The sequence below is a fragment of the Saccostrea echinata genome, unplaced genomic scaffold, assembly GCF_033153115.1.
Source record: "Saccostrea echinata isolate AGI-Se365-2 ecotype Australia unplaced genomic scaffold, CSIRO_AGI_Sech_v1 ptg000006l, whole genome shotgun sequence".
Lineage (NCBI taxonomy): Eukaryota > Metazoa > Mollusca > Bivalvia > Ostreida > Ostreidae > Saccostrea > Saccostrea echinata.
Window position 1 is genome coordinate 15,946,912 of NW_026889755.1, and position 11,693 is coordinate 15,958,604.

Below are 11,693 nucleotides of genomic sequence, written 5' to 3' on the forward strand. Positions count from 1 at the left end.
AACCAGTATTTTAGTCGACTGTATTTGAGAAATGAAGTTTGTTTACGATGTCTTTTGTCCTTTTTTTGGTCGGTGGATCTAACATTTTTTAAAGAGAGGTAACTCGGTATTCTAGAAACACTAATTTTTATGACTCAGACTGATTATCGTCATTTTCTTAAAAATGACGAGTTTTAGTCATAACAAAAATTTCATTTTATGACTAGAAATCGTCATTTTAAAAATGATGGATTTCAGTCTCACCCCTGACCAAGTAAAGAATCATAAATTTAATACACCCATTTTGACTGAAACACAATATTAAAAACTTAAAAAGTCAATGCACTGATAAAGATTGATTCTAACTGTTTCATTTTGTTGGTTTTTTTCTTTCAGAAAGTGCATTAGAATGGCAAATTCATACAACCAAGGTAAGATTCCCAAAGTTTAGCTTTGATCATTGAAATCAACAGCAAATGTCTCAATTTTCATCTGGAATTTTTGAGTTTTATTTCATGCCATTGTTTGCAGGATTGATTGGTCCACAAATTCCACCTGGGCATGCTGGGAGAATGGACCCAATGCACAACAATGCACCCTTACAGTTCAATACAAACAAAGGGAAACCACCCATGGCTCTAGAAGGTGACCCAGGTATGTTTTTTTTTTTTTCCCAATCAAATTAACAGTATTTTCAAAATATAATGTCAATAGATGAATTTTTCTTTTTAACTACCAGACTTGATTGTCAACAAGCAGGGCTTTCAAAAAAGATAAGAAACAGGCGACTTTTTTTTTTTTACAAAAATAGGAGGTACTTTGTGGACATGATTTAATTAAATGTGTTATCAAATTCTCCATCAAATATTTTGGCCGGTACAATCATGATTTCAGCTTGGTAAAAGTACAGGCACTGGCAGATTTTGAAAGGTGTGAACAAGGGATCATTAGTCGTTAATTAATGTTCTCTTAAGCATAAAGTCACTTGTCAGATAACTAATAAATTATGAATTGGTTTCTGCTTTTTCTCTATAAATCTAAGGCTAAGTATTAAAAGACTGACCAAGGTTTGTAATAATTTGTGTAAATGTAGACAAATCTGTTCCTTTTTGTGACAGATTGAATTGTTTTCTTCTTTTGATGGTGTATTAAGTCCAGTTTATGTGTATTACAGAGCCAGTGAGTAGTACAGGGAGTGGTGAGATGATGGGACAGGGGTTCTACAGCAGTGGGAGTGCTGGTGGAGGCGGGGGCCTCATGGGGAACATGATGCAGGGTCCCATGATGGAAACAGACCCAAGCATGATGATGATGTTTAATCAGGTCTGTAAAACTCTTGCAATATTTATTTATATGAATTTTGAGATTTCATCATTCATATTCATAGTGAAATAACTAAATGTATAATCCTGCTTTATATGTATATGAATGGGTTGAATGTTTTTGTTGTAAACAATATATTATTCACTTACCATATTACAGTATGCACAGATTATACATGTATTTATTTTTTGCAGTATGGTGGCTGGGGTCCAATGGGACCAAACAATCAAGACATGTTGATGCAGTTTATGCCTAAAGAAATAATCACTCTGAAGAGCTGTGTACTTTATCCACCTCCGCCAAGTAAGTAGGAATGAACATGGGGAAAAAATTAAGTTTAAAAATAGAATTTAACACAGGTATATAAACGTTTCAGTTTTTAGCTCTTCTGAGCCAAAGGCTCAAAGAGCTAATGCTATGGCCATTTGTGCGGTGTGCGGTGTGCGTAAACTTTTTAGAATATGGGCCATAACTCAAGAACCGTGACCTACTTTTGAAAATTTATGGCTTTAATTAAATATTTCAGGTACTAATTGGCTTAGAATCATCAAACTTTGTCAGTTGATGTGTCATGGGTCTTCGGAGTAGGTCGACTAAAAATTAGGTCACCGTGACCTACTTTCGGAAAATTTATGGCTTTAATAAAATATTTCGGGTACTAATTGGCTTAGATTCATAAAACTTTGTCAGTTTAGGCGTCATGGGTCCTCGGAGTACAACAACTGAAAAGTAGGTCACGGTGACCTACTTTTGAAAATTTATGGCTTTAATCAAATATTTCGGGTACTAATTGGCTTAGAATCATTAAACTTTGTCATTTGATGCGTCTTGGGTCCTCGGAGTACAACAACTGAAAAGTAGGTCACGGTGACGTACTTTTGAAATTTTATGGCTGTATTTAATATTTTCAGGAATTATTTGGCTTAGAATCGTCAAAATTTGTCAGTTGATGCATCTTTGGTCCTCGGAGTAGGTTGACTGAAAAGTAGGTCACTGTGACCTACTTTTGAAAATTTATGGCTGTAATTAAATATTTTGGATACTTATTGGCTAGAATCATCAAACTTTGTCAGTCGGTGTATCTTTGGTCCTCGGAGTACAGCAACTGAAAAGTAGGTCACGGTGACCTACTTTTGAAAATTTATGGCTTTAATTAAATATTACAGGTACTAATTGGCTTAGAATCATCAAACTTTGTCAGTTGATGCATCTTGGGTCCTTGGAGTAAAACAATTGAAAAGTAGGTCACTTTGACCTACTTATAAAATTTTATGATTATAATTTTAAAGAATATTTAAGGTATTAATTGGCTTAGAATCATCAAACTTAGTTGATGGGTCCTCAGAGAATGACAAGTGATAAGTAGGTCACCATGACCAACTCTCAGGTACTAATTGGCTTAGAATCATCTTGGGTTCTCAGAGTGTGAATTGGAATTTCAAGGGTTTATGTAAATATACAGGATACTTTGAGGCTTCAAATAGAAGTGATAGGTTGTACAGTTTATCAGAAGAGCGATTCAAGGCCCATGGGCCTCTTGTTAGTAACTTACTGATCACCTTCTGTCACATCTCTCACTGATCACTAATGAAACATAATAACTTTACCTGCCTTACTTCTCCTACAATCATTAAAAAATCTTAACAACTATTAATTCTGCAGATGCTCCACCTCCTACTACCAGAGAGAGACCCCCAGGGTGTCGGACAACTTTTGTAGGGGGACTGCCAGAAAATGTCACAGAGGAAATCATAGCCGAAGCTTTCTCAAACTTTGGAATGATTGTCAGTATTCGGAAGGGAAAGAAAAACTTCTGTCACATTCGCTACGAGTTGGAAGAGAGTGTGGACAGAGCTTTATTTTTATCAGGTTTGGAAAAAAAATGCAGTAGTCTGATTTAGTTTAGGTTTCAACTGAATGGCCTTTTGTTTTTTATGGCAATATTAGAACCTTAGATGCCAAGAACTAGAACCGCAGATGCTGAGAATATGAAAAAGGCTAAAGTACTTAATTTTTTTTTTGGTAGATTTATTATGTAATTTGCTGATTGTTTTAATCTCTGTAAAGGATACAGAATGAAGATTGAAGACAAAGATGACAAACCAAATACAGGCAGACTCCATGTGGACTACGCACAGGCCAGAGACGATCAGTATGAATTTGAATGTAAACAGAGAATGTTGGCGCGGGAGATGAGACATCGACAGAGAATGGAGGAGGATAGACTCCACCCTCCAAGTCCTCCCCCCACTGTCCACTATAGCGACCACGAGGCTTATGTCCTAATGGAGCAACTTAAATGTAAGTACTGATAACCCATACTTACCCCCTTCACCCTTCAAGTCCTCACCCCACTGTCCACTATAATGACCACAAGGCTTACGTCTTGATGGAGCAACTTAAATGTAAGTACTGTTTCCCAACCTTACTCCCTCCAAACTTCGAGTCATCATTCCTCTGTTCACTAAAGTGACCATGAGGGTTACATCCTGATGGAGCAACTTAAATGTAAGTTTTGTAATCACCATCCTTACCCACTCAGAGTCCCTTCTACCCCCACTGTCCACTAACTGAGACAAAGTGAGACATCTAGGAGACCCAGAGCAACTGGTATGAATCTTGACTTCTTTTTTCAGCTGATGATGAATTTATGAAAGCTGCCCAGATTTTAATTACTTGGTTAGAGAGAGGTGATCTGACAAAAAGAAATGTCAACAATTTCTACAGTATGGTACAGTGTACAAATTCCCAGGTCAGGCGACTTCTACAAGAGAAACAGAATCAAGAAGAGGCGTTACAAAAAATGAAGGAAAATTTCCGAAGTATTTTTGAAGGAATTTTACACCAATGTAAGCATCCACCTATTTACAGGCATAAAATCAGGTTTGATTGACAGAGATTTTCTTATGGATGATGGTAAAAGACGAAAAGTTCAATAGAAATTATTTCTAAATTTATTATTGGGGAAGATGAATTTCCAGTGGTACGTATAGACAACAAGGATATACTCAAAAGTTGGACATCTAGAAGACACTGTCATCAATAAAAAAAAGAGTTAAAAGCAATTTTTTTCCAGATCCATAAGTGATGTTAAAACATTACCAAAAATCCTTAAATTCTTCTCTATTTGCAGATTTTAGTTTTCTTTTAAAGAATTACAGAACATTATTGAATTAACTAATACATGAGCAGAAAATGTATGAAGCAAAATTCCTTTTTTGCCTCAAAGTTAAATGTGTAGGACAGGTTAGCAAGATGCCCAGAATTCTGTACATTAAAAGCCAGTATTAAAATATCTCGTTTTAAAAAAAATCATGAAAGTACAGAACTTAATTTTTGTAGAGTTCTTGTAAGAGAAAATATGTAAAATCTGCAATGTGATGATCATCTTATGGTAAGAAACAGTATTATAAGTATTACATATCTGCCACCTGAATTTTTGTTTGAAAATAGTTTTAATTGTTTAAATACTGTAGATCACCAAACATTCACGTCACCTTATTTTTTGCCAGATAGCTACTTGGTATTTATATGTGAGACAAAATTTTCACAAATTTTGGTTATTTTTGCATATAATCTTAATGAAAAAAAAATATATGCAAGAATAAAATTTCCACAAGTAAACGGTTGAAAATAAAGTTCTTGCAAATAAGAAGTGATTTACAGTATCATAGCAATTCATGTATAGGTATTTAGTTATTTATAAGATATGTACAATTCTATATTTACTTGTATTTGTGGCATTTATGATATACTTAATGTACTGTGATTGAAAAAATGGAACTTGTCTGAAATGTACCAGTATACAGTTTAGTAATTTATAGAATTCTATTTCCATCTAAAGAATTCTTTTAACAGTGGAAATTCTGAAGGACATTTTCAGTATGACGAAACAGTAGAGTTCATCTTGTGTAATTCTGTAATATTCCTTCATTGATTATTTTCACACAAGTTCCATTTTAGAGCAATATTCTATCATTGGACTCCATGTATTTGGTGAGAACAAGTCTGTCAGACAAAAAAAAAACTGGTACCTCGGACACCAGTTTAATCACGACAAGCACCTGTTGTAAATGATTTTGATGTAATTTATGTTGTGTAAGTAACTTGACTGTTTTATTCCTGTTCCAAGTCGATCAGATTGAGAAAGTCTTTAGCTGCTCACGTAAACAACGGAACTGGGATCATTTTAGTAAGGCTCAACGCAAGAACCTAGAACTATGGTTCAAGCAGGCACAGGTAGGTTTATATTGTTCAAAGGTAGGATTTCTCTTTTTTCTATTGAAAAGTCCCTGTGAGAATCAGTCTTGTTTCATAAAGGTGCATGGCATATCCTGAGAAAATTTTCTCAACATTAAAAAGCAGGAGGAAAAATTATTCTATAAAAGTATATCCTTGCTAGCAAGCTTTTAGCTCTTTTAACCTGATTCTTACAAGGACATTTTCATATTTTTGTAATCGTTCAGATAGTACTTGAACAAAGAAGGGAAAAAGAGAGGAAGCAGAGTTTCTCTCTTCAAAGGTCATAACATACTGAAAATTGAACACAAGGTTTTCTACACAAAAAGGAGATATTAAGGTGTGACAAAATTTAGATGCTGTTTAGAAATCAAAACAGATCTGTGTCAGAAATCATAGCAGAGTGTATGTTATTCATGTGTTATATCAATAATAATATATCATTTTAAGAGACTCATTACCTTGGGAAAAATTATTTTTGAAAGAAATCTGCTGAAATCTTGCACATCGTTCTGATATCATTCTGACAAATATTCCTTTTTCCAATATTAGACCACTTTTTCCTACAATTAAACATAAAGGAATTAATTTTAAACCAAGGTAACAAGTCTTCCCTCTAAACCATGAAAGACTGAGAAGGTAAGTTGATATTATGGCATGAAAGACTACAAAGACTAGAAGTCAGTTTATAATCCAATCTAGACTGCATCAGTGGAAATATATGGAGGAAAACCTAGAAGCTTTAGGAATGGTTTACCAAATCAGAAGCATTATGGCCCAAAAAAGGCCTCTTTAAATGTTTGTCAGCAAAACCAGGAAAAATGTGCTGAGACAGTTGTATTTTAAAAATAATCAAGAGAGGACTTTATACTTGTTGGAAAATATCATTTTCATTGATAATACATATATTTGTTTGTAGATTTTGTTTATAACTTCCACTCTTTTTGAAAGCTATGTAAGCATTAGTTGTACTTTCTTAGGAAATCAAACAGAATCAGCTTGAGGAGTTCCTCAGCACGCGGACAGATGACGACATGGAAATGTCTGACGAGGAGCCCGAACCTAAAAAGAAGAAGCCTGACGAAGCGTTCAACCCCCAGCAGCTCCAGGAATTCTGTAAGATCCTCCTCCGTATTTTTAGTTTGGTCCCCTCTGCTTTTTTTTATTGTAATGCTAACCACTGCATTTTGATGTGAGACTTTAAATGCTACTTACAGTGTTTGCTTCAAAGGTTGTAGGGTCTTATTTACGGGGAATCAATTTTGAAACAGTTTAAAGAATTGTTTTTATAAATTTAAATATTCTTAAGGACTTATTTAATCATATGTTGCATAATCTAGAAATATTTTAAAATCTGTAAACTGTAAATTTGATACATGGAACTCTTAATACAAATTCACAATATTTTTTTTTGTGGATGTTGTTTTACATTTTCATGCCAAGATGTTGATTATAAACAAGATTCATTATAACAAATCTCATACCAGCTTGTGTCTCATATGAAATTATATCTCATATGAGGTAGATCCTTGTCATAGTGAGCTTTGTGTGATACAGATACTCTATATTTTTAGTGGCAAGGGGAACAATGCGAGAAGAGAATGATTCCTTGAAATGTCAGATAGAAGCCTACAAGAACGAACTGGAAATGCTAAAGGCAGAGAAAGTCACGGGTATCACAGAGAAAGACAGTCAGCTGAAGATTCTACAACAGGCCATGCAGGGCATGCAACAGGTAAAGAATCAGTGTGTCTAACATAACAGGCCATGCAGGGCATGCAACAAGTAAAGAACTAGTATGTCTAATATAACAGACCATGCAGGGCATGCAATAGGTAAAGAACCAGTGTGTCTAATATAACAGGTCATGCAGGGCATGCAACAGGTTAAGAACCAGTATGTGTAACATAACAGGTCATGTAACAGATTAAGAATCAGTATGTGTAACATAATAGGCCATGTATACAGGGCACAGGGCTTTCAAAAAGATTAGAAACAGGTGGTACTTTTTCAGAAATAGGTGGTACCTTGTGGAAGAGATTTTACTTAAATATTTTAACATGGTTTTCTCCAACAAATGTTATGGCCGGTACATCCCTGATTTCAGCCAGGTAAAAGTACCAGGTACCGGCACATTTTGAAAGGCCTGAGGGCATGCAACATGTAAAAAATCAGTATGTCTAACACAACAGGCCATGCAACAGGTAAAGAACCAGTACAGCTTACATTGCCAGAAATAATGAATTTATATGCTGGTGTCTGGTGCCTTTTAAATTAAAGACTATATTAGGGTTTTCTCACCATCAAGCATACTTGGAATACAAGCAGAATATATATTTAGAGTGTATCTGTGAATGTATTGCCCATTTTATACTACAGATTCTGCATCTGAATTACATGTAAATAACCATGATGAAAGAGAGAATTTTAGTTATAGTTTGTTTTAAATGAAAGTGAAAAAACTGCTGAAGCAGCTCATATTACATCTCTGAAAGTTCATTACACTTACTTTGGGTGTGATTTTAAACTTGTAATAATCATGTGGAATATGAATATTTTTTAACATTACAGCAACTGATACAATCTAAAATGGAGTGTAAGCAGTTAGAAAATGAATTACGAGCTGTGAAACAAGCCCAGACTGAGGAAAAAAAGGGAGATAAGTCAGAGGAAGGCTCTGAAGACAAGGTAATAAATACAGAAATTATGGTAAACAAGTATGTCAGTGTGATACATATTTTTATACAAAATGTATATTTATAGATGTATGTAGTTAAGTGTATTGTCATGCCATATGAATTTACATAGGCCTGTGGTGCAGGCTTAACTTATGTATAATGTCTGATGCACTTGTAAGAGATTTATATCTCTCTCTTCAGAGTGAAGATGGAAGTACATCAGATGATAAACAGAGCTCAAGTAAAAGTGAAAGTAAAGAAACATCAGTACCTACAGTGAGCAGCACAGGGCTCACTCTAACAGAGAAAGAGACCAAACTTATAGGTAAGTACTGACTTAACAAAATATGGACTCACTCTAACAGAGAAAGAGACCAAACTTATAGGTAAGTTCTGACTTAACAAAAGTACAGGACTCACTCTAACAGAGAAAAAGACCAAACTCATAGGTAAGTACTGACTTAACAAACGTACAGGACTCACTCTAACAGAGAAAGAGACCAAACTTACAGGTAAGTACTGACTTAACAAAAGTATAGGACTCACTCTAACAGAGAAAGAGACCAAACTTATAGGTAAGTACTGACTTAACAAAATATGGACTCACTCTAACAGAGAAAGAGACCAAACTTATAGGTAAGTTCTGACTTAACAAAAGTACAGGACTCACTCTAACAGAGAAAAAGACCAAACTCATAGGTAAGTACTGACTTAACAAACGTACAGGACTCACTCTAACAGAGAAAGAGACCAAACTTACAGGTAAGTACTGACTTAACAAAAGTATAGGACTCACTCTAACAGAGAAAGAGACCAAACTTATAGGTAAGTACTGACTTAACAAAAGTATAGGACTCACTCTAACAGAGAAAGAGACCAAACTTATAGGTAAGTACTGACTTAACAAAAGTACAGGACTCACTCTAACAGAGAAAGAGACCAAACTTATAGGTAAGTACTGACTTAACAAAAGTACAGGACTCACTCTAACAGAGAAAGAGACCAAACTCATAGGTAAGTACTGACTTAACAAAAGTACAGGACTCACTCCAACAGAGAAAGAGACCAAACTTATAGGTAAGTACTGACTTAACAAAAGTACAGGACTCACTCTAACAGAGAAAGAGACCAAACTTATAGGTAAGTTCTGACTTAACAAAAGTACAGGACTCACTCTAACAGAGAAAGAGACCAAACTCATAGGTAAGTACTGACTTAGTAAAGTGAAAGTAAACATCAGTACCAAGCAGTACAGGGCTCACTCTAAAAGAGAAAGAGACCAAACTCATAGATAAGTACTGACTTAAAGGTGAGAGAAACACGAGTACATATACATTGTACTTACAGAGCAATACAGGACTCACCATAACAGATAAAAAGACCAAATTCATAGGCTAGCACTGACTTAGAAATGTGAAAGTAGAGATTTCTCAATACATAAAAAAAAATCTGATGGGTATGATGAGGAAAAAAGCAATGTATCTTGATTGCAATCCTAAAAAGTTATAAAAATTTAAACTTGATTTGTTTTTCAGTACTTAAAGGTGCTTAGACACAGATTTGAAGTTAATATTTTCTCAAATTTTCTGTATAATTTTATGACTTATATGTTGATATAGCATTTCATACTAAAATATAGTAAAAATCTTATTTCATCTCCAAGTTATTAAAACTTCAAATTTCTGGATGTGTTGGATTGACACATCCTTGCACTTTCACATATTTTAATTTTATTCTTAATACTTAAGAAAAGTGGCAATTTTGTTGTGTATTAATGAAAAATATTAAAACTATAACCCAGAAAATTCAGAGTAGATATGTTCGAAAGCAAACCCCACTCACAGTATTGTAAGTCCCTGCTCAGTGGTGTGTGCAGAGTTTAACAATTGAACACACCCAGTGAATCATAAACGTTAACAATAACAGAGCTCATGCCCTGTTTACAGAAGCAGTTTACGTTTCACGGGTATGTTCAATTTGTTAAACTCTGCACACATCACTGAGCACAGACTGACAATACCTGGTGAGTTGGTTATGCTTTCGAACATTTCTACTCTTAATTTTCTGGATTATAAATGTAATGTTTTTCATTAATACATAACAAAATCGCTTCTTTTCTTAAATATTAAGGATAAAGTTAAAATTTGTGCAAGTGCAAAGATGTGTTAATCAAACGAGTCCCGGAATTCGTAATTCCAATAATTTCCAGATAAAATAAGTTTGTAATTATATTTGCATGTGAAATGCTATTGCAATATATAAGTTGTGATATTATACAGAAAATTTGAGAAAATATTAAGTTCAAATCTGTGTCTAAGCACCTTTAACACATGATAACTGAATTAACCTCTAATTTGTGGATGTGTAAACATTTTTCCTCTGTATTTTAGGATTAGTGTCATGTTTCCTCCATGTTCATCCAAATGGTGCCAGTGTAGACTACATCTGGTCGTACCTGTCCCAGCTAAACGTCAACACTCGGACCAGCGAGCTAGAGGAACTTCTGTTGCGTCTCCCTATGTTGTTCAAGCTTAATATGAGTGGAGTGGGGGCGGGGATTGAGAAGAAGTGGCAATTTATTGCTTATTCCAACACATCATTGCTCCCATTCAACTTCTCAACTTAATTTTTAAAATAAACAATTGTGAGATAACAATGTTAAGCTTTACAGCTGACTTGCCAGTATTGCGCAATATTAGTAGTACACATACAGTGTAGTCATTTTGTCTGCTCTCTATGGGCACAGTTTTGAATCTTTTGATACATCAACACTTCACACATGTTTTGTTGTTCTGGACTTCAAGAAATTGTAATTTTGTTGTTGATTTATGTACAAATATTTGTTCTTGAGAGTCCTCATTTAATAAATGTTGGAATATCAGTTTTCTAATAATTTAGGATTTTTAAGAAGGGATCATCTTGTTTAGCCAGCTCAGAATAACATCATAATTTCAACACTTGAAGTGTCCAGTGACTTCGACCTTGAGATATATCCCATGAGTCAGGGTCATGAAAATTTTTAGGTAATCGGTAATTACAAATGGTTTAATTTCATTCCGTTGTACTCGATGGTTCCAAAGTCATGGCCCAAGCAAAATTTGAGCATACACAAATTTCAGTGACCTAACCTTTGAGGTGAGACCAAGACAGATCATTGAAAACTTTTATGTCATGGCCAACACATATTAAAGCAATATGAGTTGCATTTTTGAGAATTTTATTTTGGTCTTACAATGTGCTGTTATGATAAATTTGTATGTGATTTAAACCATTATGATCAATTAGACTATAATAAAGTATTAAATTTTTTTCAGAAGAAAGGTTTTTGTACAATGGAATGTATAGTATTATATAAGAAATCAATATTGTACAAGATGAGAGTAATGTAATTTTGCTCCAATGAAAGCTTCTAAATAGTTCTTCCATTGCAAATATGAACAAATGAAGTTTATAAATGTTCTTTTTTTCTGTCAT

The 11,693-nt window shown here is 34.4% G+C and overlaps 1 protein-coding gene across 1 annotated transcript; it reads left to right on the forward strand.

The window, feature by feature from the left end:
* The first annotated feature begins 375 nt into the window (after positions 1 to 375).
* Positions 376 to 11,090, forward strand: LOC133180298 (ecto-NOX disulfide-thiol exchanger 2-like). The gene is made up of 13 exons (XM_061314840.1): positions 376 to 410; positions 511 to 633; positions 1,154 to 1,302; positions 1,497 to 1,605; positions 2,965 to 3,171; positions 3,370 to 3,603; positions 3,939 to 4,151; positions 5,435 to 5,541; positions 6,522 to 6,657; positions 7,116 to 7,276; positions 8,113 to 8,229; positions 8,421 to 8,544; positions 10,610 to 11,090. The coding sequence occupies exons 1-13, from the start codon at positions 389 to 391 to the stop codon at positions 10,843 to 10,845; spliced, it is 1,938 nt and encodes a 645-aa protein (XP_061170824.1). The 5' UTR covers positions 376 to 388; the 3' UTR covers positions 10,846 to 11,090.
* Positions 11,091 to 11,693: the final 603 nt, after the last annotated feature.

Coding starts and splice junctions, on each gene's coding strand:
- LOC133180298 (XM_061314840.1), top strand. CDS start 389: ATGGCAAATTCATACAACCAAG. Junction 5,542..6,521: donor TATGGTTCAAGCAGGCACAG/GTAGGTTTATAT, acceptor GTACTTTCTTAG/GAAATCAAACAGAATCAGCT. Junction 6,658..7,115: donor CCAGCAGCTCCAGGAATTCT/GTAAGATCCTCC, acceptor CTATATTTTTAG/TGGCAAGGGGAACAATGCGA.